Here is a 27,992-nt window from a genome sequence, read left to right as displayed (position 1 = left end):
AGGATTAAAACAAAAACCTTTGTTTTTTGCTTAAAGTGCGTTATTGGGAGCAATGTACAGGAAGACCAAATTACCTTTGATTGCTTGGAAATTTTTCTTCAGACCTTCAGGGTTAGGGTTCAGTGCCTGGGCCGGGGTGTCTGCTTCGTCTGCCGTGGACATGTCTGCTCTCATCTGACACTACAAACCATTAGCACTATTCAAATATATTCAAATAATAACTATGTCGCCGAGTGAGGCTATATACGAGTAAAATATTAAAATAAAAAGTTTCCTTATTCTGATTACTTCTTAATATGCAAAAATGAATACAACACTTCATTTCAACCTAATTATTACAAGAAACAACTATTCAAGTCAGGGGATATGGTAAAAAGATGTTCCTTTTTTTTCAAAGTTCAAAATTTTCCTGGTCAAAACATCTTTTGATGCCATGTTGGATTTTGTCATTATGAAGCAACGTTCTCCAAGAGCTTCCACTTCAATCTAAATATGCACAAATTTTCTAAATAATCCAAACTAAGAATCTAATAACCCATTTTGTGTTTTTTTTCCATCTCCCCAATGTAGATGGTTGTTTCTCGTACTAATTAAGTTGAAAAGAAGTGTTCCTTCAATAATTTTGGCAAATTTAGCAGTAAGTGTAGTAAGGAGACTTTAACAAAAATAATGAATCGTTAAGTAGGAATATTAACTCTCGGGAACTATTGGAACCAGTTCATTTTTTGTCAACACAGTGCAAATTTATTTTTTCCCTATAAATGCTCTTTGGATAGCAAATCATGGTTAAATGCAAGCACTAAATATGCAAAAAAATATATAATTATTAATACTTGTGAAAGGCAAATCCCTTGATATTATCAACGTCAATAACAAATCAATTGCAACACTATAAATATTATAATAAGACTGGAACCGTAAAAGTCGCCGGTAAATTTCGTGTTATTGGTAGATAACCTAACTTACAAACTTGACATTTGTATGAAAATTAATTATTAGACAGGGCATCAAATTTGACAGAACATTCCCGCCAACAGTCTAATGACAGTACGGTTCTTTATTTTTTTTCCGATAAAAAGGACAAGTCTGCAAATATAAATAGTAATATATAATCTAAATATCCAGCAAAAAATCGTATAGATTATGCAGTAAAACGGTTTGTTACATTTTAATTTGTATCGGCGAACTTTGAATAATGCAACCGTATAAAGCATTGTTAGTATCACCTATCGAATGCGTATTATCGAAATAAGAAATAGGAGTAGGCCAGGAAATAGCGCGTTGGTATTATTTTGCAAGGCTACGTACTGTTGTTATTTACAATATTTTTAAATACTTACCTCGTATATCAATATTTAAAAGTTCTCACTACCCCGAAAATTGACTATAGATGCACTGTTTTTCGGTATTAATATTTTTAAAGACTTATCTGTGGCACGGGCCTTTTAGGTGATGCGTCTTTTTATGCGACGGTGCTGACCTCTATTCAATAATATGACGATTCCGTTCGTTTATCCAGTTGTTCCGGCACCGACGCGATTTTAGACCAATCACAAGCAAGTGTTTGAAAATATCCACCAATCAGAGAAGAGAATTATAACAGCGCCGCTGTCTACCAAATAACGAACGGACTGAAATATTTGGTCGACATGGAACGTGTACAGAACTGGCTTGGCGACAAATTTCGTCGACACAATACAAATAATAATTTCATTAGATAATGTGCGCACAAGGAATGGTGGAGCGCATGGCGAACTCGGCGCTTACCTGGATGAAAGCTAAATGCCCAGAATCAATGTAGAATGATAAAATTCGTGGAAGGAAAAATTAAGTCTTCGTTGTAACAATGCATTTCTAATATTGTTTATATCACCACGCGAGCACGTGGAGGTGAACAGAAAAAAATGTTTAGTTAATTATAAGTTTTAGTATTATTTCGTTATCGTCAATACTCTATAGAGTTTTCCAAGGATTAATGAAAAAAATTTATATTCCATAATGTAGTAACAAAAATTTCAGAGCTTTGATTAACCTAGGTTCAAGCGCCACGCGGTTCATTATGGATTCATCGCTACCAACAACAATGATGGTTTTATTTTTTCAAGTATCATCTGTAATATCGGTCCCTTGATCAATATAAATAGAGAATAATGTGAACAGTTACACCCTACAATTAATTACCTATTTGGAAACTAAACCTTCAATTTTATTCACACGAACATAATTAACATTAATACAACCATGAAATAAAATGACAATGACGTGTTTGGGTACAACATATTATATTATGTAGGTTTATTTCTGTTCTGTAATGTTAAAATATGAAACAATTTACTTATCCTAGTCTAGGAAGTAAAATACACATAATTGTCCATTTACTTTAAAAATAACAATCGTAAAAAACTATACAATATTTTTTCATAAACAAAACTAACCATAAACCTAAAAATTATAAATGTTTTTGAGTGTGCTTAATTATTTTTGCTCAGATTAATTAACTACTCTCGATTGTAGTTGAAGGCAAATAAGTGTTAAAAAATCGCGATTATAAAATAATCAAGTCATTATCAAAGATTATAAATATATGGTTTTTTGCCAGTTACTTACAAAAGGTAAGCATCAACAACTAAAAACGTTCACTAGTATTCAAAATAATTTAAAATCATAGCCAAAATAAATAAATGTTAAAATAATTATTGATATATGAACGAGCAGTCCTAAATTGTTAATCTAAAAAATGTGTCGCCAAAACTTGGCACATCCCTTGATTTTATCTTTTGAAATAGGCATTTACTTCGGACGTCATCCGGTCTCTCTCTTCCGTAACGCAAGCATGATTGAAGAGAAAGAGACAAATATATCACAGTTGCTAGCACTCGTCGTTTCTCCGTGTGGAACTGCTAAGGGGTGCCTCACGTGTCCACCATTATGTAACTTTATGCGCATATGAAAACCAGCGAAATTTAATTTTTGTAAATAAATATTATTTTACTTGAAAGTACATTTATATTAAAACAAACAGAAATCCAAATATTCGTTGATATGTACGCACTGCACACCATGGGCTTCGGCAGGGGAGGGGGGGGGGGGGGGAAGAACCTTGCTATTCAGATCTGATCACCATACACGGCTAAAGCCATTCAAAGCAACGTTCAATTTTGAGTTCAGTGCCAGACATAGAAGTAAAGCGCCGTCTCGGTCAGGGCCGGACTTCTGCCTAGGTCCGAGACGCGGCCTTTTCAGGGCTATGGGGGGGGGGTTGAGGGGGCCGGACAGAGATCGATTTGTACTTTATCGTTTACCACACAGGAACATACTTCCTTACTGCATAACATGTCATCTTTGGGGATGCTGTGAATGGTACACATTGAGGATATAGGACTCTGAAAAGAATACAGTAAATGGTCCGTCGGAGGGGCCCCAGTTGTCGTGTCAAATTATAAATAAAGTAATGAAAATACTAAAGGATTTTGGTCTCAATATTATTGGGATACCGACTCTCCGAAAAACAAAAATCAGAAGAAGTTATCGGTTTGCCCCTCGCCCTAGAAAAAAAATCGTCTGCGACGCTTTTCCGTCTTTATTAGAGTAAAGCCATAGAACGGTTACTCATTTTAGAAAAACAGCGCGATTAAAATATTCAAGTACATATCAATTGTTATTGCATGGACGTGAACCGCGTCTGACAGTCCGACATCTGGACTTGGACTTATGTACCTACACCTACTAACTAGTTAGCATATTCTCGTGGTACGAGGCGGCGCACCGGTACCAAAAGTCGTACGATCATTCATATTCATCCGCCGGGAGCTGTGACCCGTATCGGGGTAGCCGTATCGGGAGAGAGGTAGCGGGGGAGTCGTACCGGGGGAGCTGTATCGAGCGAGTCGTATCGGGCGAGCACAGTATTCTCATACGCTCTGAGCTCGCGGCACCCGTTTAATCGAGCCGTTGTTCAATTGAGTCGACTCTTTGAGCCATAGGAAAACATTGAGCTCGTACCGTGGCTCTCCCTCTTAATAAAATAAGCCTCGTCACTTATGGCCATTTTACATGACACCGTTTTTCATATTTTTTAGTTTGTTTAATCGGGATGAAAAAAAGGACGTGTTCTATTTTGATAGTTGGTACCGTGAGTGACGTGTGTTGGTATTACCGATTTTCGTATAGTTTCAAATGGCGGACATTATTTGACATCTGGCTTCTCTCATTGTTTTACGTAACTAACTTGTTTTACGTAACTATATTACATGAAAATGATGCATGTTTTTTCAGTCTTATATTTAAAATATTTGTGCAAAGACTGCAATATCTATTTATTACTGGTGTGAATGTGTATTACTGTTAAGTATTGTGAATTTCGCGTGTATGTTTGATGATTGACATTTTGGTTCTGTCATCTCTCATTTTTTTATGTAACTATTTTACGTGAAAATGTTGCACTTTGTGTTTAAAATATGAATAAAAAGTTTAAGTATTAACATACAATGTGTGTTTATTACTGATTGCGAAATTGTATTACTATTAAATATTGTAAATTTCGCGTGAATGTTTGATGATTCGACATTTTTTTTATGAGGAAATAATACACGAAAACTTTACATACGTACCCACAGTTATCTCACAGAATAAAGAATGTTAACTTCATATTGTAACATACTTTTAATTAATGAATAGAAACAGGGTCAGTGGTTTATCTACGGAGACAGAGTTGTGAGAGCTTTTGCTTTGGCGTCTGTGCTGCTGTTTTGGTAATTCCACCTCATATATTAGGTATATGAATATCGTACCAATCAAGATGCGATGTTGAGGTGGGCAATTTTGCCAAGGCATAGGTACCCATAAATTTTTTTATGACAAAGGTTGAAAGACGAACGGATAAACAAAAACATCGATTGGATAATGAAAAGGCACGTGACAAAGCTCGCACATGACAGTGACAGATGATTTAATGATTGTTAGTTCAAGGTGTTGCCGTTTTTTGACGATTTAGTTCCGTCTCAAAGTATTGTGTCTTATCTAATGGCAACTATCCGTATGAAATCTTTAGTATGAAAATAATTATCGATTAAAGCGAAAAAAAATCGGGTAGGTCCCGATATGGAGATCGGCATGAAACAAAGTATCGTGTAAAGCGGACATCACTCCAGGGGTGCCATAGTTCTACATGCTACGTGGTTATTAAGGAATTGGGACTAATGTGCGGTATTCGCAATTCTTTTTATAATTTTGTAGGTTATCTACACATTGAAAAAAAATACACAGAATATAAATACAGAAAATCATTTCCTTCAGGGCCCATGTCATCTTTTGGGATGCTGTATGGGAGGTATTTTTTAAGAAAAAGAAGTTCTGGGAAGGTAAAAGGTATGAGTATGGCAAAAGGTAATGCATATATAAATAATTTGCAATTCAAAATGATAATAGTGGTATTTAGAATTTTTTTCAATACTTTTAAACGTTTAAATTCTCAAGTATCTCCAAATCAAGATCAGGTGGCATGGCTCTCCCTCCCACAAACCCCTTCAATAAAATGATAGAAACATGTGGTTTGTTGTTTTCCTATGGGTGAGCTCTCAAAGTCAGTGTGTCCGAGGCCCCCTTCACGGCCTAATACGGCCCTGTTCATAACTCCGAGCAACGCGTGGTACACGTCAGCTTGTATATAAATATTTCTAGATTATTCTGACTACTTCATTGTTTCTTGGGAATTGAATTGAATTATTAATAAATAATTGATTACAATAACTAATCTATAATATTAATTAGTCCTCATTAAAGCTTACATAAATAGAATTAATAATAATAATATCTATATTTACGTATCACCTTTTTAATCACCTTTCTAAACCATCAAAGACAGATTTAATAGCCGCTTTAATATTATTTATGTATAAGCAAGTTAGCAGTACGGTAGTTTTGTAGGTTACCTAGTTTTTCAAGTTCTATAATTTAAGATAGAGAATGTATTACACATTAATATATTCCTTTAAAATGTATGAAAAAACCAAGGCGCACAGCTCATGCTTCTAGGAGGCGCTAGTATAGCATGCTGCCATCATAATGTGTGGGAAATATCAGATCAGAAGTTGGAAGTATTATTAATATTATAGGGTATTTTCTTTTACGGATTCTTATCAATAAAACACGGCCTTCAAACTTATTACTAGGATAGGATGCGAAATAAACCATGGCCTACCATCATTAACGTATGTCAATGCCTACCACGCATCGTTTGTAAGTTGGTATGTTTGTTTGCGTCATTTTAATGTTGTTCCTTTTTTTATAATAGATCCGTATTTTTTTACGTACGTATTATTTAATGTCTACCAAACCCGAATCACTCTTTAAAGCGTAAAGCCCCGTATTCATGGTAAACATTAGTTTAGCAACATTTGATCAACATTGTTGATGAGCGGAGAGAATGTTGCTGGAAACTTTGTTGAAATAAATACATGTTGTCCACACACCAGTCTGCGTTAAAATGTTGCCCGCAGAAGTAGTGTTGTTGTGTTCTCTGTATCCGATGAATAGGATTTAAATTTAAAAAAGAGAAAAAGATGGTGGATTCGAAACTATCTTCTGCAAAGAGAAAATTTGATGAGTGACCTCAGAATGACAGATGGATCATTTATTAACTTTACGAGAATGTCTAAAAGTGATTTCGAACATCTCCTGGAAATGATTGGTCCGTTAATAGCCATTAATTACATTATTTTATCATTGTTCCACACTACTGCCATGTTTATAAACTGTTGCAAACACGTTCACACACGTCAACATTTGTTGCTAAACTGATGTTTACGCTCGTCGGGCGAGAGCTTGTCAACATGCCGTTATCAACTCCGCAACACGCAGTGTTGCCAGCAACATGTTGACAGCAACCCCGCAACACGTTGATTCAACTTTGTTGCTAAACTAATGCTTACCATGAATACGGGGCTTAACGTTCTCCAACAGCTGAACGAGGTTTCAAATAATAGATAGTCGATAGATGGTATTCGGAAACTAGCAGTACGAGCGGGAAACTAGTGAATCGACATTACACGTGGAGGCAATTTTTGTGGTATAATTTTTTTTTGAGAATTTAAAAAAAATCGTTCGTTAATCAGGGTTAAAAACAGCTGTTTAATGTATTTTAAAATGCAAGCGTCGGCCTGGCTCCACAAGCTTTAGACGCCGAGAAAAGGTAAAAAAACCGAAATTCTCAAAAATTAAAGATTTTTTTTTGATTCTCTATGTGATGTAGATTCACAAAATTTCCGCTGCTTCACAAAATTGTGTTACTACAGAAACACATTTCAAGAATACAATAAAAATATTCGCCTGGTAAAAAATATTATAGGAAGGGGATTATTTTATTCAACTCCAAGGTTCTTACTTTACTGCCGCTAACTGCTTTCAGCAAAATGGCAACTTCTTTCCTGTTCGCCCGACGCTGCTGTCGTTCGCGTCGTTCGACTTGCTTCTTGCGAGTGCCTTCCTGTACAGTTTTACCACCTTCGTATAAGAGTAAGGTTGGTGCGGCTGATTTTTTGAGAACCTACACAAAAAATTAAAAAATTTTTGAACTTCTAATTAGCTAAACCAATTGCCAGATAACAAATGAAGTTAATCCTAAATAATCAACGAATTACATAATATCTAGCAATAGCTTAACTAGGACTGTAGGCAACATTTCGATAGCGTAGGCCTATTTATTATATCATTATTAAAACATTGTGCAAGAAAATGCAAAAGCATTGTGCCAACTAAGAGTATGGATATATGGACGTATGGCGTCCAACGCATGCAACGGTCAAGTGGTCCTGTGCAGGTTGGGCCAGCGCTTTGGCCCAATGCATCTGGCGAACGTGTACTGGGTCAATTATAATATGAAATTTTGTAACTGTGGTTATCGATTAAGGTACCGATTTTCACAAAATCAATATTTATCTCGAGAACTAGCGACATTTTACTAAAGTCATATTATGATATTCTGGCCCTCCAAGAGATAAAGTTGCCTATTAGGACACCTTGAACAGCTACGATTAAAAAAACCTTTATACTAGTCTCACACGAGAGCTCTACTCTCACAATTTATGTGGGCTTGGCCTATTTCACCACATGGAAATGTGCGGCATTGAAATAACCCACAGGCCTTACCCATTTTGCGTACTAACTTTGTCAACAAAAAATAGTCAATCAGCTCCATTTCTTTTTTTACGTTTGAAAGGTCCCCGTTAAACGCCGATCCTATGTCCGTTTCAACTCTTGAACAATTTTTGATCAACAGAAAGGAAAAATTGTCAGCTAGCTGATCACAAACATTGATAGAAAGCTGAACCCGGGACCTTTCAAATGTGAAGAAAAACAAAATTGCGCTGATTGGCAGCATTTGCAAATTTCAGAAAAAAAAATTTCAGCATGTTTATGTTTGGGTTTTACCTTTCTAGCTGTAAGACCCAGTAGCTCTGCTTTCAGGTCCCTCTCGTAGTCTTCACTAGTGAAATGAACGGAACAGATTCGAGCTGTTTTTGAACTCCATTTTCCGTTCCGGCGAGTACGGTGGACCCACAGTTTGCGTTGCTGTTCGTTTGATGGAAAGCGATGGTACATGATGTGCCGTGTCGCTGGATCCTTTTGAGTCTCTTGCATAGAATTCTTGCACACGACGACTGAACATCTTGTACCAGGCATCTGCAAACAGAAACATTGTTTCACGTAAAATCAAATGTGCCAAAATTTTATAGAAATATGTTGAAATTAAATAAAAATGTACATTACTATGGCAACACCAAGGTATTCGAGGTTTTTTCTTAGAAATATACAAAAAGAAGGACACAGTTACTACGCAATTATAATAATAATAAAAAACAGAAACTGAAATACTTACTTCACATTATTATCTAACTACTACTAAGTATTTTTAAAACAAAATGTGCGTATTAAGCATGTCCCTATTTTCTGTATATTTACCGGAATTCGGCTAGAAGTTATTTTCCGATCGCTAATTTTAAATTTATTTATTTATTCCTTGTTTCAATTTATATTTAATGAATAACTAAATAAAATGGAACACGTGAAGTGATTTTCTGACTATTTCAGCGCTTTTTGGCAGTATTTCGATCAAGGAAGCTCATGTCTAAAAAACATAGAATCTTTTTACAAACCAACATGGTCAGGTATTTTACCGCCAAATTGGCAAATTGGGGGCGAAGCGCGGGTGTTTTTTTTAATTTTAGCGCCAAAATTAGACTTTCCGCAAAATATTCATATCTTATGATCTATTTGATATTTTTCGATGAAACTTTCAGTGTTTTACTTTAAAAAGATGTCTCTTTTTATTTACTTAGCAATGTATGTGTAATTCCCTTTTTTATGAACAAAAACTTTCTACTTTCTTGGAAATCATAGAAAAAACATTATTTCACAATCGAAATTTATTCATACAAAATTACAAGATTATTTAGAAATTCTCAATACATATAAAAAAAACTATAACCTAATAGTGCTTCAATGTATGATAGCGTTCGAAACACTTTCCTTTATGCAGGGGCACATTGCAAAACTTGCACATGTACCGCGTTTCACTGCGTAGTTTGTGAGCGGAACATACACGACAACGATTTTTTTGCTGTGTTTTAAACTCATTGTATTGACAGGTAGATAGATCTGGTACCGCCGACAATAGAACACACATGACCCCGCACCCATTTAGAACCCCTTGTTTAAAAGTTTCCCTCTCCTTACCGCTTTTCGCAACAAAACGAGTGAACTCGTCTCCCGCGTCTTACTGTAAAAAGGCGTATGACGAGTTTTCTCGTTTCCCGCAAAGAATGTGTTAAGAGGACCTTGTCCGTGAAATGGTGTACTGGATGGATCAAAAAATAAATACTTTAGTTTTGCAAGGAAGCTGAAAAAACACGAAAAGAAGATTGCCGGATTGAATCGTGAGTCTCATTGTTGCGCACCCAGTATCGTTGGGCTTTTGTGGAGTAATAGATTACTGCAGTGGGTAGTCCAAACTATTTAAAAAAAATTTTTTATTGTTTTTAAGTTTAATTTGTAGAACTCCATTTTCATTTTTTTTTTATATATTCAATAATATTGTTATTGGGTTTATAAAAAGAGTTTATTTTTAAACAAGTTCTGCTGTGTAATTATTATTACGCGTGACAGCTGTTTCGCCCTCTGAAGGCATTATCAAACTTTTGATAACTGATATATAAACTCGACAGTTTGATAATGCCTTCAGAGGGCGAAACAGCTGTCACGCGTAATAATAATTACACAGCAGAACTTGTTTAAATAAAAACTGTTTTTATAAACCCAATAACAATATTATTGAATATATAAAAATATATATATATATTTTTTTTTAACTTTCGGAACTATATCGCTTAGAACCACATAGAACTTTGTACTTTTTTAAACTAATTTTCATGTTCCTATGAGCCATCTTGGTTTTAAACGATGGCAGCGCCCTCATTTTTTTATGCAATATTTAGCATCAAATAGCTAATCAACGCTGTTTTATTTTTTTGCCGCTTCAGCCTTTGAACAAATTGTGATCAGCCAAAGCCTTCGTCATTTTACAAAGCCTTGATGTAAAATTTTGGCAACATTGCCTTTAGTATTGTAAACCAGGGTTATTTTGAACGGACAAAATAATATTAAATATAGTACGTTATGCATTTATAGTTGGGTTTTTAAACATGAAAAGAATTTATATATTATTTCAGTTTAGAAAATAATATCACCTAGTAATCGAAAAACGAATCGGCTTTTAACCAGCAAAGTAGTTATCAAATGAATTGATCAATAATTTAGAAAACTATTTCTGAATGATGTAATTAACAATAATAGATGATCTTTGTTTATTGACTGAGTACAGCGAAGTCCTGTTTTATGCGAAATCATCGTGTTTATTCATAAGTCCCTACTTACAAAGTTTGTTATTTCAGAGGAAATTTTGGTTTTGATTTTAAATAAGAGAGAGAATTAGAAATATACTTTTTGGGCGCGAAGACTACTCTCCACAGAACCATTAGTTTTATTCTGGTAAAATAATAACCTGCAAGGCGCCGTTTTGTGAAAATTTTTATCAATAAAGTTCGCCAGTAAAAAAAGTTTGTTCCATGTTCATAAAAAGCAGATAATTTGTGTCTTGCCATAATTAATAATAATTGATAATTTTCATAACGCCGTTTAAATAAAAGTCATTACAAGGATGCTACACAATCCAAAAAGAAGAAAAAGTTACTTTACTAACCATTCTGCTACTTAGATTAGGAAATATATGAGGTATTGCATCAGGGATTAACTTTGGACGACTTAGTGGGACTCCCATTTGCGAAGCACCATCTGTTTTCTTGAAATTTTCTAACCTAATCACTTCACTGATGTTAAAATGTTTGCTGCATACAAAAGAACCACTCGTCGGCACCCAATTAGCTCGTGGTATCGCTGCTATCCAAGAATTTCGGAGATCACTAGCTCTGGGAAAAGAGAAGGTAGTCACAGGCCCATCTCCTTTTTTAAAGCTAGTATCATAGTTCGACTTACAACCTGGAACGCAACATTTCCTAGGCATCTAAAACAAGCATTACCTGTATTACTTAAATATGCTTCGGAGTAGTTGGATTGAAATATTGTCATTGATTCGATAAAAAAAATCAACGAAGAACAAAATACCTCATAGCTGAATTTAGATGTTATGCTTTCGCGCGCGAAAAGGGTAAAACGATAGTTTACATAATATCATTAAATAAAATATTTACCTACTTATAAAAATGGAATAAAATTTACCTTGATTTTGTATCTAATGATGGTCACATTCTGTCAACAAAATCACAATACTTCAAGCAAAAAAAAACACCATCACAAAGGGGGATATTTCACAAGAAAACTATTCAAATGAAACTAGTTGTAGGTTCACATTGCCAAACTGCCTTTAGCGCGGCTAGGAACGCAGTCGGCTTTGGAAAACAGCAGAAAAGCACATTTTAATTTACTACCCTGCTGTGGGTAAGTCAACTGATCACAATTTGATAGAAAGCTGAAGATATTACAGATTACAGAAAGATATTAAAATAGTGTACGAATTTCTTTATAAATGGCACACTAGCTAATGCAAACTCATAGGCCCTAGGCTACTAACAGTGGATTTCTGCCATCGTATATAACGTTTCACAAACGCAAATTGTACTTACTTTGAATAATGTTGTTTAATTTTATGCACAGTAACTTCACCTGTAAAATGTAATGTTCACAATTAATATTAACACAACAATATATTTTAAAATATAAATGTTTTTCTTTAAATAAATGTTAGACTACTTTTAACTTTAAATATACGAGGTGTGTTGGGACATACTTGATTTCAATGATACCCGACATTATTTGGAGTAAAAATGGGTAGGTACATGTACAAAAACTAGGGACCCCAACTAACCCACAATATGAACCTATGATCCTAAAATAGGTTCTAAGGTGCTTAGTTTGGGTATAATTAGGAAATGAATAAAAGAAAACAAGCCTATAACAACTATTTTAATATTATGTGAAAACATGGCGCGAAGAAAAGACGCCAAATTATCGTTTTTTAACTAAATAGCTAATAAAATGCATTATTTTTCATTTCCAGAAACAAGTGGTTTATTTAAATACTGCATGCGTATTAAGCGTGTCCCTATTTTCTGTATATATACCTAAAAATGTTAATGAAATTTTGGTCTCCGCTGAAACTTTTTTTTTTTTTTTTTTTCAAATTAAAAAAAATTACATGTCATCACTGGTCACACAGTCGAGTTCAACCCGTCCAACCCCTCACCCCGATCCGAACTGTCCAATACAAACTGATTTTATCATATTTTACCTTGAAAAAAAATTATACACACCTCCATAAATTAATGTCACCGAAGGCCAAACAATTTTTATATCTTTTTTACTCCAAATAATGTCAGGAAAAACTGGAAAATAAGTCAAGTGTGTCCTTTATCATACTTTTAATTTTATCAAAATAAGAAAATATGTCAGCCATTGCTTGTAATTCAATATCATAAGACCGACGTCCCACGGATCGGAAAGCGATCCATAAACCAAATGCTGAAAGTCCCCGATCACTGCGCAGAAAAGTTCCACATCGAACTACGCTGCAGAGTGCAGACCGTTACCTTACTATAGCGAACTTAACATGTTGATTGCTTGCCGACCCGTGAGACGGTGGGCTTAAATTATTTAAAAAAAAATTATGTTTACCAAATAAAAATGTCAATGCCTGTGTATGTGTTTGTACATTATAAATTAGAACAAAAAACGATGTGATCTCACTAATGATGAATAAATAAATGAATGAACACTGAAACGGCACTATTTTCACGCGTGATGTATTATGGCCGCCGACTGTCAAAAGGACAAGAATCGTTGGGGACGCCAACTACGTCACAATTTTACGAGCGGCCCGATTCGTTTTACCATGTTCTTGTAGTGGCTATTTGTAGCGCCCGCTGCGCAAGTATTGTATTGAACCAAGTAAGAACTTTGCAAGTCAAGGAATAATAGGGTTGGCATCAATGATTATTCTGGTTCACATTGGCAGTGCTGGCACCGAAGATTTTCTATTCAAAACGAATCTCAGATATCAGATATATCATAATATGGGATATATGGGATATATTATGCATAATGAGCAATAATGAGTATATCTATGGCGAGAGTGGTATATTTATGTCTATGGCACAATGCATCTGTCAGTTAGCTGTCATGCTCTTGTTTTGTAATCATTGGGAAAAATATCCTTCTTAGATCTGTATAAAAGCAAGTATTTTATTCTCAGAAAATGGGAGACGAAGAAGATGGAAAGGAGTATAGATGGGAGACCGGTTACGAGAAAACCTGGTACGTGATATTTTCTATTATTTTGAATAATTAGTTTCTGACCGGTTAAGGTTTTAAAATGTGTATACTTTTATACAGTTTGAAACCTTAACAGTTGTTTATATATTAGAATTAGCTCATAAAATCAGAATAACTTGCAAGAAGTAAGAGATTTGCACAATTTTTTTTAGGACATAAGTGAGGTTAAAAAAGCTTTTTTTCTGCTCAAGAAATAGTTTAGTAAAAAGAGAAGTATAATGAAGAATGTTGGATATTCTAATGAATTGAAGTATGATTTCCATCAGTCAGTTAATAAGGTTTTTTTTCCGATTCCAGGAGAACCTTATAAGAGGTGTTCACTGTACATAGATATATATATTAATTAATTGTTATTTGTTATGAGGCACGTCATTAAGGATGATGACAATGGTTTCCATGTTAAGAAGTTTATTTTCGGGTACCTTGAAAAACTTAATAAAAGGTTTTCAGTGTACACATTTTTTATTATTAATTGTTGATGGATTGACTGACTAGGGAGGCCATCAAGGAAGACGACGATGGCTTTCTGGAGGCGTCGGTGGCGGAGATCGTGCAGCGGGAGAAGCGGCGGCGGCTGGCGGAACGGCGGGGTCGGCCGCGCCTCGGCATGATGCGCTACTTCTACCTGGTGCTGGATGCCTCGGAAGCCATGTCCTCGCAGGACCTCAAGCCAACCAGGTTCCTCTGCTCCTTGAAGGTAACTTACTAACTTGCAAAACAATGAAGTTGACGATGGTGGTTTGATTAACTTACACAGCAATGAAGATGATGATGGTGGTTTGACTAACATACAGAGAAATGGAGACGACTATGGTGGTTTGACTAACATACAGAGAAATGGAGACGACTATGGTGGTTTGACTAACATACAGAGAAATGGAGACGACTATGGTGGTTTGACTAACATACAGAGAAATGGAGACGACTATGGTGGTTTGACTAACTTACAGAGAAATGGAGACGACTATGGTGGTTTGACTAACATACAGAGAAATGGAGACGACTATGGTGGTTTGACTAACATACAGAGAAATGGAGACGACTATGGTGGTTTTACTAATTTAAACAGCAATGAAGATGAAGATGGTGGTTTGACTAACTTACGATGGTGATTTTGAAGGGGGGGAAGACATTTTCCTGGTGTTGTTATAGTAAAAGGGTAATAAATGTCGCAAGACCTTTTAGGAACATAGATATTGATTAATTGAAGCAATTCAGGACAGTAATTTTAGTAATACAGTATTTTTAGTATTAAATATCTAATACTATTAAATCTGTACTTATTCTTCTTTCTGGAAGTTTCAATGGGAGACATTTTGTCCAGGAGGTAATTATAAACAATGTTTTGTATATGTATATAATGACGTTCGAAAATAATTGTCAAAGTAGTTGGTTTTTTTTTTTTTTAGTGATAAACTAATGTTTATAAGACAATGTTTTTTATGCATGATTATTATAAGCAATAATTACTTTCCCGAAATATCCATACAAATTGAAAATATTTCCCGAGTAAAAATAAATGCCGTCGACGGGAATTGAACCCGCACCTTCTGTTTCCCGGTCAGGTGCTTCGTCGGTTTATTCCCAACCCGTCGAATAATTCAATATTTCCCAGTTTTTCAATCAACAATTATTTCTTATTATATTTTTTCACTTGTAAACAACCAACTTTATTTTTGTAGGAAAGGCTTTGTTAGTGCTGAATTTCCCACTAGATGGCGTTGATACATATTATATCTGTCTCAACGCCATTTAGCGGGAAATGTATGGATATTTCGGGCGAGTAATTATTGCTTATAATAATTTGTTAGTTGGTTTCAATTTGAGTTTTTTATTAAAACGTTTTGATGGTTGAATACTGAGCAGTTTTATAGATATTTTCAGAAAGAGAAAAAAGAAGACTTTTTTTTACTAATTTCAGGATTGGCCTATTTTTGTAATGAACTTAAAAAAATAATGTTTAATGTGTGATTATCATATTTCCGTGTTTAGTTGCTGGAGGTGTTCATCGAAGAGTTCTTCGACCAGAATCCCCTGAGCCAGCTGGGGGTGGTGGTGATGAGGAACAAGAGAGCCGAGAGGATTAGTCCCCTCGGAGGAAGTGCCAGGAGACATATCAGAGCGCTGCACAGGTAAATATTATCACATTTCACTGAATACTAGTGCAGACTAACCCTCTATGTATCTTTATGTATCTTTTTTATGTATCTTTTTTTATATATCTTTTTATGTATCTTCGTTTTGACATACTTATTTTAGCTAGTCTTAAATCCTGTATTCGTCTAGGATAACTTGAAACTTGTAAATTTGACTGTCCTGAAACGGGAATCCTTCCTAGTTGGACAGTCAAAATCATAAAATGTAATCAATATTATATTATAAAAAAAAAAAAAAAAAAAAAAAAAAAAAAAAAAAAAAAAAAAAAAAACTAAACTAAAATGAAGAATTGTGAAAAATCACAGCATATTATAATTGTAGAATTTGTGAAATTGTTTACGATCGTTGTTTTTCAAAAGAAGTAATTTGCCTATGGAATGTCAGTAAACTTGAAAAATTATAACTTCTATACAAATGACCTTTTACACATTATATTCATACTAATCCAACGATATATGTAACACCGCATTCAAAGAGTGAGTATATGAACGGGCTTCTAAAGTGTGTCCAGTGGACCTAGTTCAGTGAATCCACGCGCGTCGTCTCAGTAACGTATTTTCACTATATTAATTCATCTAAGCATCTGTCATGAACAAAACAAATAAGCATTTCGAAATAAAGAATTATTAATTCATAAAATAATTTTAGTACCTACTTTATTGCTTGTCTGATATGATAAGTAGTTATTAAATTTAAAAATTCTTTGGACTTGAATAATGTTACGCATTACACAGGAATATTTCACATTTGCTTATTTACCCATGCACCAACAACCGGAATTAGTATGTTAAATAAGTGAAGGGTGTTTGTGGGGGGTTTGTTTTTTATAAAAATCTACAGTTTTGTAGCGGTTACGTCACCGCTCCTAGGGTCATCATATCATAACCAGACTGCACGAGTTAAAAAGCTGAGACAGCAATCAGTCTTGCGAAACTTAAATTGAAATATCGGGACCGCAATACGTAAACTGCTGATAAGAGGATGTTTGCATACAGGGTGATGCAAACGTTTATACAATGAACCGAGTCAGCGATCCTGCGGGTTCGAAGTCCAGACGCTACTCCAACCCGTGGCTGACAAGAACAAAGGAATCAGCAGCTATATAAGCGGTGGAGGACCTAAGTACATCATCATTCCATTCAACAAGTTCGACGCAACATCATCCCACTCGAGAAGTCCGACTCGGTGTAACGGAGGAATCGGCCATTATGGCCGGTTCCCCCCGCGTCACGCTTCGATCCTTCTTCACCTCAACGCCCTGGCCCAGGCTATCATTCCTGGCCAGCGTTAACCTCACGCGCCTAGACCCTACGACCAGCTCATCGCCGTCTGCGCCTCGGCTCCGCGACCATCGTCGCTAGCCTGTACCTCCCGCTCATCTGCCGACCAGGTCCATCGCACCTTCGGCTACCTCGTTCACGCTGAAATACCCGGAAGACTCCTCGCCTTCAGCAGTGCTGAACAAGTCCACGAGTCCGATCTCCATCAACGCGGTGTCGACCCACTGACCCGCATCTCGACCATTCTACCGCAGTCATCGCCGTCTACGCCTGGTGTCATCATCATCATCGATCCAGAGCCATCTCCCAATTACGCAACTCAACTGATGTGTTATACTGACTCACAATAAACGCTGTGACAACAACAACATCATATTTTATTGTCTCACTACCAATTCCCATATTGGTGACCCCAACGTGATCTCGCCCGCCATAATGGCCGATTCCTCCGTTACGCCGAGTCGGACTTCTAGAGTGGGATGATGTTGCGTCGAACTTGTTGAATGGAATGATGATGTACTTAGGTCCTCCACCGCTTATATAGCTGCTGATTCCTTTGTTCTTGTCAGCCACGGGTTGGAGTAGCGTCTGGACTTCGAACCCGCAGGATCGCTGACTCGGTTCATTGTATAAACGTTTGCATCACCCTGTATGCAAACATCCTCTTATCAGCAGTTTACGTATTGCGGTCCCGATATTTCAATTTAAGTTTCGCAAGACTGATTGCTGTCTCAGCTTTTTAACTCGTGCAGTCTGGTTATGATATGATGACCCTAGGATCGGTGACGTTACCGCTACAGTTTTATTTCGAGATTGATCAAATTTTTCACAGACCTTCAAAATAATAGGAAGGTCACAGTCTACATGAGATTTGGAAAAACCACCCCATCCACCCATCATTACCACCCCTTTAGCTCCGTCTACATGCTCAATTTATTTGCACAAGTAAGTATGTACGTTAAGACGGCAAAATGGTACACCGCGCAAACGTTAATTTGTTCTAAATTGCACAAGTAGGCATGTACGTTAAGGCGGCAAAATTGTATAATGCGCAAATGGCTTGTATACACTTCAAACGTTTGCACAAACTGTTTTTGTGCTGCGAGTCTTTGCCATTTGAACACCGCACAGTGTACCATGTTTTTTGCACAAACTTCTTGCACATGCAAGTCTCTGTGTGTAAACAGACCTTTAAAGCAGAATAAAGGCTGTGCAACACAGGATACTTCAGCTAGACAGAATTAAAATTTAATTATGTGTTCAATTTCACCATCAGTACATTGTTTTACCGTTTTTCATTTACATTTTCCATATATCTGTAAAAAAATATTATGTATTAGCAGAAACTTCTTGTTGATGCAACCAAGCAAATAATTAATTTGTCAAAATATGTTTTCCAAATAATTAATTTGTCAAAATATTTAAAAAAAAAAAAAATTATTTGGTGTTAGCAAACCAGTTGAAAAAAAACTCTTTTCAGTCTCGCAGATTCGGCACTCACAGGGGAGCCATCTCTGCAGAACTCATTGGAGACTTGCAGCCGCCAGCTCAAGGCCCTGCCGGCGCACGCCTGCCGCGAAATCCTTATCATCAGCGCCAGCCTCACCACCTGCGATCCTGGAGACATACACCACACCATCCAGGTAAACTATAGGTCACGTCCTTATTTGTTGTGGGGTGCTGTTCTTCGGCGATCTGTGATCCCAAAAATATACACTACAATATATTTAGGTAACCTAGAGCACAAGCTTGAGTCATGGGCATTCTTTTGTGATATGTGCTTTGCGTTCTACAATACTGGAAATTTTTACTATTCAGGTAACCCATAGGAAGACACCGCAACTCGTGGAGTTCCATTCAGGGTGGTATAACTCCAATCGAAAATTTGAACCGAAATATTGTGACGTCATATAATTGCCCAACTACAACCACCAATAAAAAACTCTGAAAGTCTATGGAATAAACTTTCAGAGTTTTTCATTGGTGTATAGTACAATAAGTAGGCTCCAAATGAGAATTTTACTATCTCTATATTGGCATATCTATGGTTTTTTAGGACCAATTTGTTTCATACAAAAAGCCTGAAGTTATCAATCTAGTGAGTGGTTTATTTATGGTTCCACTGACTTGTTCCGTGCTGCAGCTAGTAGGGTGAAGTTTTCTCTGATTCCCATAGATAACCTCCAATAAGAGAGAGCACCGGAAGAAGATCACAAGTTTATGAGTCCTGTGACATTCTTTTGTCACTTAATTTTGTACTACTTACTTCCAGTAGAATAATAATAATTGACTGAGCTTGGCGAAGTCCTGTTTAAACTCGACCGCCTACATAAATAAACCACTCACTAGATTGGTCATCTATTTAACCATAGATATGCCAATATGTATATAGACAGTACAATTCTCGGAGCCTACTTGTTAACCTAATGTCAAAATATAATCTCACGACAGGAAAATGAAAAACTCAGTTACATGTTAAGCATTTTTATTTCAGCAAGACAATACATTATAGATACAGGTTAAATCATTAATGAATAAGGTAGAACAATGGAATTCTACCTAGCATGATATAATCACTATCCAGTATGAATTCTACCTTGCATGATATAATAACGATCCAGTATGAATTCCATCTTGCATGATGTAATCACAACGCAGTATGGCCTCATAATACGCACATTCCTGGCAGGAACACCGATACTGTCTGAAAAAGAAAATAGATTCATTTCTGCGGTGAAGTTAAATGAAGGCTATTACAAATTAGAAAATTAGAAAAAAAAAGAGATTTTTTCCTGTTTACAAACATGTGTTCTATTTTGGGTTCGAGATATCAAGACAGACATTTCGCTAATATTGGATAAACAATATATTCAAATCCGTCAAAGCTACACGACAACGGCGTAGTTCGAGATCAAAATATCAAACAACCTTAAATGTTCCACTCATCCAGCACTCACCTTTCAACAGTTTATTCCATAGACTTCCCGAGTTTTTCGTTGGTGGATATAGTTAGGCAACAATATGACGTCACAATATTCACGGTTCCAATTTTCGAGCGGAGTTATACCCCCCTGACCGTCTGTAAATTTGTTCCCGTGTTCCGTTTCCTTTTCAAAATGGTGGTCATTTTAATGGTTCAGTAAAGATTCTGTTTTCAAATGTGAAATCGTCATGTTTATTTATATTTTCTTATTCGCATTTTTTCGATATTATGATGATACCAACCTGAAGAAAGTTTGAAAAGAATTTTGAGAACATTGAGATAGTGACGTTTCTATGGACAAATTGTGTAATTCCTTATTTGATATTGAAAAAATGTATCATGATATGTATACATATACGGTTTTATAATTAAGTTGGTAGGTATTTAAGTACCTACTTACAAATGTTGTGAAATTTTGGTTTTAATTTATTAAATAAAAGAAAATAAGAAACATACTTGTTTGAACGCGAGGTCTGCTGATCACAGAACTACTGGTAATAAATATTTGGATGACTTGTACAGCAATGTTTTTGTGAAAATCACCCCAAGGGCGCTGAACTGGAAAGTACTTTGCTAAATAATAAATATTTTTTATTTTGTTTTTTTTTTTTTTTATATTTAGGAGGCCCTAAAGAAAATAATTTCCCTCAGGGCCTATGACATCTTTGGGGATGCTGTGTGGAGGGTCTTTTTGTGGAGAGGAAGGAGTGAACATGGGTCTTGAAGAGTCCTATGTTGTAGGAGGGAGGAAACACAGAGGCCGGCAGTTCGTTCCACAGCCGAGCTGTTGAACTTAAGAACGAATCGTAGAAGCGACCCTTCATATCTTCAGCTCAATTGATTATTTGATTTCAGGCATTGAAGACAGATGGAATTCGCTGCTCGGTTATTGGACTGGCTGCGGAGGTGCGAATTTGCCGTCACTTGTGCCAGGAAACAGGTGGCGTTTATGGTGTAAGTATGACTTATATCGTACCAATTTTTGTACAAAGCTGTTGCACACCTCGTGGATTTAGTATTTTTTTTTTTTTCATTTAATCATTTTTGGGAAATCGACAGTTTACATTTAATCAGTTTGTACATAAGTGTTATTTAGTAAAATAAAACCAATTATGGATTTCCTCCCTGTGACTTTAATTGAGACAGCATAATTCAAATTTGTGAGAAAGGAAGATGAATTAAAAAAAAATTATACAAAACAAAAGTTTATATAAAACGAAAAATTTACAAAACAATACATTTATAGCCATGGAGAGAGGTTGTAGATATAAATCAAATCATAATAGAGATTAATTTGATTATTGACGCGGCAGGTGATCCTGGACGACTGCCACTATAAGGCGCAGTTGCTGGCGCACGTGTCCCCCCCGGCGCACGCCAAGCCCACGGCTGCCTGTCTGGTGAAGATGGGCTTCCCCCACAGCGGTCCTGTCTCTATGCAGGATGATGACTCCAAGGATCCCCTGCTCACTGTCTGCATGTGGTGAGTCATCATGAGTCATCCATACTAAACTAGTACCTACATAATGATATTGACTTATAGCACGTTCCCACCAGATACATTTATACAGGATGTTAAGGGACGTACTTGATTTACTTTAACCAGTGAATCTTAAAATTATTTGTAGTCTAAATTGCAAATGAAATTGTCTCTGGAAACTGTAACTGGATATACCTACTATGTATGTATTTTATACATACACCTTTATTAAGGAGAGGTACATACACCTTTAGAGGTAGTCTATTCACATATATTTTTAAATATATGTGAATAGACTACCTCTCCAGTCAATCTCGGCAGTTTCCAAATATGATTATTGCGATTTGATGGCTTATAGAAGGACCCTTCCTCGTGTGAACTCTGGCGGGATAAAAGGCAATATCAAACCCCATTGAAACAGAATAGAAATGTAGCAAGTGTGAACCCGCGACCATTCCATTTAATATTTTAACAGTTTTTTTTACGAAACAGATTATAGATTAGTTCAGGTGGCTTTTTGTAATGATAACTGAATAACTGACTTGTAATTAATTCCAGTCACCTGGAAGACATTGAGGAGCCCAGCAAAGTGTCCAGCGGTGGTCATCTCTGTCCCCAGTGCCGAAGTCGCTACTGCGAACTCCCCGTCCAATGCCGGACATGTGATCTCACGTTGGCTTCTGCCCCTCATCTAGCCAGGTTTGCTATTTACGTAATATAAAATTGCATTCTATAATGTTTGGTTTTGATGCTATTGCCTCTGCAAATACAAATTTTCCACATTTTATTCACGTCAAATCAACAATCAGCTCATTTTGGATTTTTGACATTTGTATGATTCGCTTAAACTTGGTTTCAAATCTCGGTCCATTTCACCTATTGATCAATTTGTGATCAGCTGTCAAGCTTGACAGTCATGCCTGTCAGCAGACTGTTATCTCTGGTTCTATTGTCCCTTCATTGCTGCACTAATGCAGAGAAATGTAATAAAAATCCCTGAAATTCTTATCACTAATGAGGAAGTTGAGTCCATTTTTTTAATATTTTTTTATTAATGTTCGCATTCAAACTTAAATACGAGTATTTTTTTTTTTTTTTTTTAAAGTTTGTTTTCATAGATAAATTAATTCTCAAAGTTTGAATTTTATTAAGCCCGCCAAAACGAGCGGAATCCGAACGGTAAGAGGCGGGGTGTGAGTGTGACGTCATTCAAACTGTAAGAACCACGTCGCTTAAAAATTTTGTATGGAAAAAAACTTAATTCTTCAATAAGGAATTCCAGTAATTTTTTTATCAATGTTAACCGTCTATTAGAATTGATGTTATTGAAAAAAAAAGAAAATTGATTAAGATTTCATATTTATATTAATATTTTAAGTTAGAATATTTGCTTTTCCCGCCCGGTATGGTATTGCCGTCGCTATTTGTTGACGTGCCCCTCGCGAATTCAGGACCACCGCGCAGAAAAGTAAAGACCAAAAGTAAAATAACGGTTTACAGCCCAGTTCACTGTGAGACTTTTCTGGGCGGCCGGCGGCCTGAAGTGTATCACATGCTATGTGACATGTATAATAATAAAAACTTCTAAGTTATGCAATAAACAACATATTATTATAAAGCACTATACGAATATGTATCTTTAGAAATCCATTTCATATAATAATAACAACAAATACGTACATATATTTGACAAACCCAAATATAAACGTTTGGCCTATACACTTCTCTCATCTAAACCGACCATCTCTTATGTAATAGAAAGAGATGCACCATAGGTGATCCGTTGTACGTACAAGTCACGACACATGTGATGTCAGAATTCTTTCGACGAATCGTGGAGCGTATACAGTCTATTGCTATTGAATGCGTTTTCAAGAACGTTTAACTAATTCTAAGAATAATAATATAGAAATATATTTATATATTTAGAATCGATATTTTTTGATCTACATGAACATATTTTTTATAAGTCAAAATATTTTTCACTCAACTTCCTTATTATACACAATCAAAACGGCTTTACAGAAGATATGTATAAGTTTGTATACATTTATATATTATGTTCTATTTACTTCCCTATCTTTTAGAAGCACAGGTAATTTATACAAACAAAACCACTCTTAAAGTATATTATTAGTGAATGAAAATGGTTAGGAAAATTGTTTTTACTATTAATGGTACACAAATACATTTTTTGTATTCAGATCCTACCACCACCTTTTCCCCGTGGATACCTTTAAGGAGACACCATACAGCAAACAAGCAGAACACTGTTTTGGCTGCATTAGAAATTTTGAGGATTCTGATAAATTTGTAAGTATTTGAGTTAACAGAATTATGTACATAAATATAAAAATTTTATTTCAGAAAAAGAAGGCTGCAACAGCACTGAGTTTTCTGTTATTAGTCATTGTCATTACTAACTAACTGATCATTAGTATTTCCATTTCTTCTTGCGACATCCGCATTTTTATACATCTCCAACTTACGGCCTTCGTGGTCGAGGGGCAAGGCTCTCCACTAGCAAGCTGGAGGTCGTGGATTCAAATCCCAACATGCGCAAGTAGATTTTATTTGATTAATTTGTGTTATTTCACAATTTATTTAACGCCCAGAGGGCTTTTACATGGTTGGTAGTATAATTTTAATTTGACAGATACTTTGAAACATAAAAATATGAATAAAATTTCATTTGATAAAAGCTATGCAACAAGTCATACAAACACAAGAAACAAAAACAGAAAATTACAGCTATTTGTAGGTTTACATGATGTGTTTAGGAGTATTGTTGAAATAAATGTTTTAAATGATCCACAAAACTTGCCAAGTTGGTATTGAATATGTCAACATCACCCAAGTAATGATTTCCCATGGTGTGAAGTCGTTGTATCGGAGAGTGGGCAATGTAGTTACGCTTATGTGTGCTGCTGTAGAATATTGTATTTTGTCATGTTGTTACTGTGGGTGTATGTATGTTTATAAGTTGCAGGAGTTAACAACAGTCGAATTTAGAATTAAGTATTTTGAATAAGAATGTTAAATCGTTTATTTTACGTTTATCTTCTAATGTATGTATTTTTAGAGTATTTAATAAGAAATTGTATTTTAAGTCTTCGACAGGGATATTTAATTATATTTAATTTAAAATAATCTGTAATATATTTATAGTTACGAGGCTAAAGATAGTGGGGAGGGAAAGAGGACAGAGGAGAGGTTCCTGGCTATTCAGATCTGGTCGCCAAACACGGCCAAAGCCATTTCAATTTTGAATAGTGGTCTTACACCAGGGCGATACTGGCAGTATCTTCTACTCTGGAACATGTCGCAAATATACTACATATTATTTTAAATGAGTAAATTGTGAAATAACACAAATTAATTGAATAAAATGTATTTTGCACGCCGGGATTTGAACCCGCGACCTGTGGCTTGCTAGTCGAGAGCCGTACCCCTCTACCACGGAGTCTGTCAATAGAATGGCATCGTAACAAAGATGCAGTGTGTGTGATCTTGACTACAATAAGTCATCATGTATTATAATGACCTTGTTACTTAAAGAGTCACTTGCAAAGTGTTATTTTATAGCGAAAAGTAGTGCTAAATTGCCTGGATAGATCACCACTTCTAGACGCGAATTGATTACTTCTCGACAAGCACGCAATTGAAATGAACCTCTGTTACCTATCCATCAATCAGCCAATAATTGACAAAGCCTGGAAGTGACAAGTTCTATTGCAGAACTATGTACACTTCCAAGGGATTCATTCATTCATTCATAGATTCAGGTATCTACACTCGTGGTTTTTTGTGGTAATTTTAATGATAGTTTTTACTATTATTTTCTTATTATTAAGTGCCCATAAAATTTAAAAAAAAAACAGAATTTTCAATGCTCTTACAGAAACAAACACAGGCCTTTCTATAATATTAAAGCGACACGCACCGACCTTCATTTTTTATGTTTTTAATGAATGCAAATAACATACCTTTAACCTTTACAACACTTGCCGTTTCAACGCAATCTATCCCTTCACGGGGTATGTTTAAACACAATGTATGTGATTTTATGAAACTTCATATGCCAATGGATCAGCTATGCGACAACCGCGTACATCAGTATGTATAATGTTTTTTGATTTATCATTAATTTTCTATTGTCAGGTGTACCAATGCGGCCTCTGCAACAAGTTCTTCTGCTGCGACTGTGACATATTCGTGCACGAAAGTCTCCACGCTTGTCCCGGCTGTGCCTCCTTATCCGCTTCTTCTGTCACCAGCAGTTCGGCTCCGACCCCACGGCCAGAAGCAATCTCCATAGACTAGCATAATCACAGGAGGAAAATAAAAACCCACTTTCAACTGAAAATGTACCTCTTTTAACCAGTTCGCTGCCACCGTGCCCGGCCGGGAACATTCGGATATAGTTTGTTTACGTCCTCAAAATTTAGTGGCAGCTAACCTGTTAAGTTAGATTTAATTTTTCTGTATCGATCACATTCTTCATTTTTGAAACGATTGCTTAGGTTGGGATGTTTCAAACTACGCATTTGATGAGAGTCAAATGAACGATCAATACTGTTCTGGAATTTGAATGGTCCCTGTTAAACGTCGATTCTCGGCCATTTTAGCTTTTGAAAAAATTTTGGTCAATGCCGAGCATTATAACACGACCGTGATAAAAATTTGATTAACCCTAATATTGACAACAGTTCCATGATAACTCAACACAGTGACAATTAAACACACTTTTAAAAAGTGATATAAAGTCATTAGAAACGCTGAAAAAATTTTTTTTTTAACCTAACCTACATAACCCAGTTAATAAAGTTTTTGTCTCATCACTTTCCATAACTTTTTAAAGATGTGATGAATTATCATTGTGATGATTTATCCGATTACCATTGACAACAGTGGTATACAAAATCTCTGAAATTATTCGCTCGCACTATTACCAAAGTTGCTTGAGGGGTTAAGGTACCAAAGCAGGAAGTTACCAAATTAATTCATTTTTGTATTAGGCAATTCACCGTAAAAAGAGCTCTTTGTATTTTACCAAATGTTCATATACGCGATAAGTCAGTACAACCCACTGTCCGCCAGAGGTCACTTTCGTTGATGAATTATGAGGTATTTTTTACAAAATTAACCATGTTAAAATACTTTAAATGTGTAAGTGATAAGAAAAATTCGCAATAAAATCTATGATTAAATGGAAAAAATGGTATTCAAATATTGAGAGGCGTGGGGTGGGGTAACTGAGTCAGCCCTCGTGGCCACACAAGTTTTGTTTTCCATCTTGTCATGCTGAAGGTTAACGGCTGAAACTGACCGAAAATTGGTGAAACTTTTCAAAATTCGATGCTCCGCTGATTGTCATCAAATGTTAAAGAGTTTAAAACCCAAAACCTTAGGACGGGTTCTTTCGGAGAATTTGAATAGTTCATCAAATTTCAACATTCATTTTCAGATTCTGTGAAAGATTTTGTTTTTATTTCAGTTCTGTCAAGCAACTAGCCTATAATGATATAATAACAGAACCTGAATAGAACGTTGAAATTTGACGAATCGTTCAAATTCTCTGAAACAACCTGTCCTTAGTCTTAATGGGGTACCTGTAAAAAAGGGTTCATTTCTTTTGGAGGTAACAGGTACATTTTCCAATGAAATAAATATTTTTATTGATACATAATATAAAGTATAACAGCATTTCAATTTGAGATTTGTCTATTTTCACTAAATATAATTTTATTAGTTTGTGTAGTAAGTTTTATATTGAATTATGGAACGTGCCTACTTATAATTTAAATAAATATAATATGAAACTTATTTTTATTTATTTATTTATACGCCCATTGGGCTTTTACATACATAGTTCATAAAAAAGTAATATTCTGAAGATTGCAAGTTCACAAAAGTAATAGAAAAAATACATATAACCATATCTATATAATAACAGCAAGTAAATAGTACAAAAATAAGAATATTCCTACTCCTAAGTTACACAGACTTAAATTAGTTAATAAATAATGTAAATGCTAGGTAGTGGCAGCAGTAACATGATACAATACGACACATAGTGTATGAGGCCTTTGAGTTAGAAAGCTAACGAAATAATTATTGGTAGTATTGTTAACAGATATACTGCATTTGACTGGTTGTAGTGGCCTGCTAAATCGAGGGCGATCGGTCAGCC

General features: G+C 35.6%; 2 protein-coding genes across 8 annotated transcripts in view; one reads left to right on the top strand and one right to left on the bottom strand.

Moving 5' to 3' along the window:
* Chro (chromodomain-containing protein chromator) overlaps positions 1-13,375 on the bottom strand; it is a 49,128-nt gene extending 35,753 nt beyond the window's left edge. For 3 of the 7 annotated variants that reach the window (XM_089636907.1, XM_089636906.1, XM_089636905.1), the window contains exons 1-5: positions 13,243-13,375; positions 12,195-12,234; positions 8,428-8,679; positions 7,382-7,543; positions 75-180 (exon numbers count right to left, since the gene is read on the bottom strand). In XM_089636907.1, coding sequence (XP_089493033.1) covers positions 75-180; positions 7,382-7,543; positions 8,428-8,679 — 520 coding nt within the window. In that variant the 5' untranslated portion in view covers positions 12,195-12,234; positions 13,243-13,375. Of the gene's footprint in view, positions 1-74; positions 197-833; positions 1,073-1,165; positions 1,203-1,340; positions 1,481-7,381; positions 7,544-8,427; positions 8,680-12,194; positions 12,235-13,242 lie in introns of those variants that run through there. The other 4 variants (XM_089636909.1, XM_089636908.1, XM_089636911.1 and 1 more) reach the window with 4 other exon arrangements.
* Positions 13,376-13,708: 333 nt separating this feature from the next.
* On the top strand, positions 13,709-27,583 carry Ssl1 (general transcription factor IIH subunit 2 Ssl1). The gene is made up of 9 exons (XM_089636279.1): positions 13,709-13,881; positions 14,395-14,596; positions 15,892-16,031; positions 18,817-18,979; positions 21,175-21,273; positions 21,633-21,802; positions 22,358-22,498; positions 24,004-24,112; positions 25,961-27,583. The coding sequence occupies exons 1-9, from the start codon at positions 13,823-13,825 to the stop codon at positions 26,120-26,122; spliced, it is 1,245 nt and encodes a 414-aa protein (XP_089492405.1). The 5' UTR covers positions 13,709-13,822; the 3' UTR covers positions 26,123-27,583.
* The last annotated feature ends 409 nt before the right edge of the window (positions 27,584-27,992 follow it).

The sequence above is a fragment of the Hesperophylax consimilis genome, chromosome 10 (assembly GCF_061612785.1).
Source record: "Hesperophylax consimilis isolate HC1 chromosome 10, BYU_Hcon_1.0, whole genome shotgun sequence".
NCBI lineage: Eukaryota > Metazoa > Arthropoda > Insecta > Trichoptera > Limnephilidae > Hesperophylax > Hesperophylax consimilis.
The sequence above is the reverse complement of the archived record's forward strand: the minus strand, read 5'-3'. Positions and strand labels throughout refer to the sequence as shown.

Excerpts from the sequence above, each read along its gene's own strand:
- Ssl1 (XM_089636279.1), top strand. The coding sequence starts at position 13,823 with ATGGGAGACGAAGAAGATGGAAAGGAGTATAGATGGGAGACCGGTTAC. Across the intron at positions 18,980-21,174 it reads ACATACACCACACCATCCAG|GCATTGAAGACAGATGGAAT; the intron begins GTAAACTATAGG and ends ATTTGATTTCAG. Across the intron at positions 21,803-22,357 it reads CTGCTCACTGTCTGCATGTG|TCACCTGGAAGACATTGAGG; the intron begins GTGAGTCATCAT and ends AATTAATTCCAG.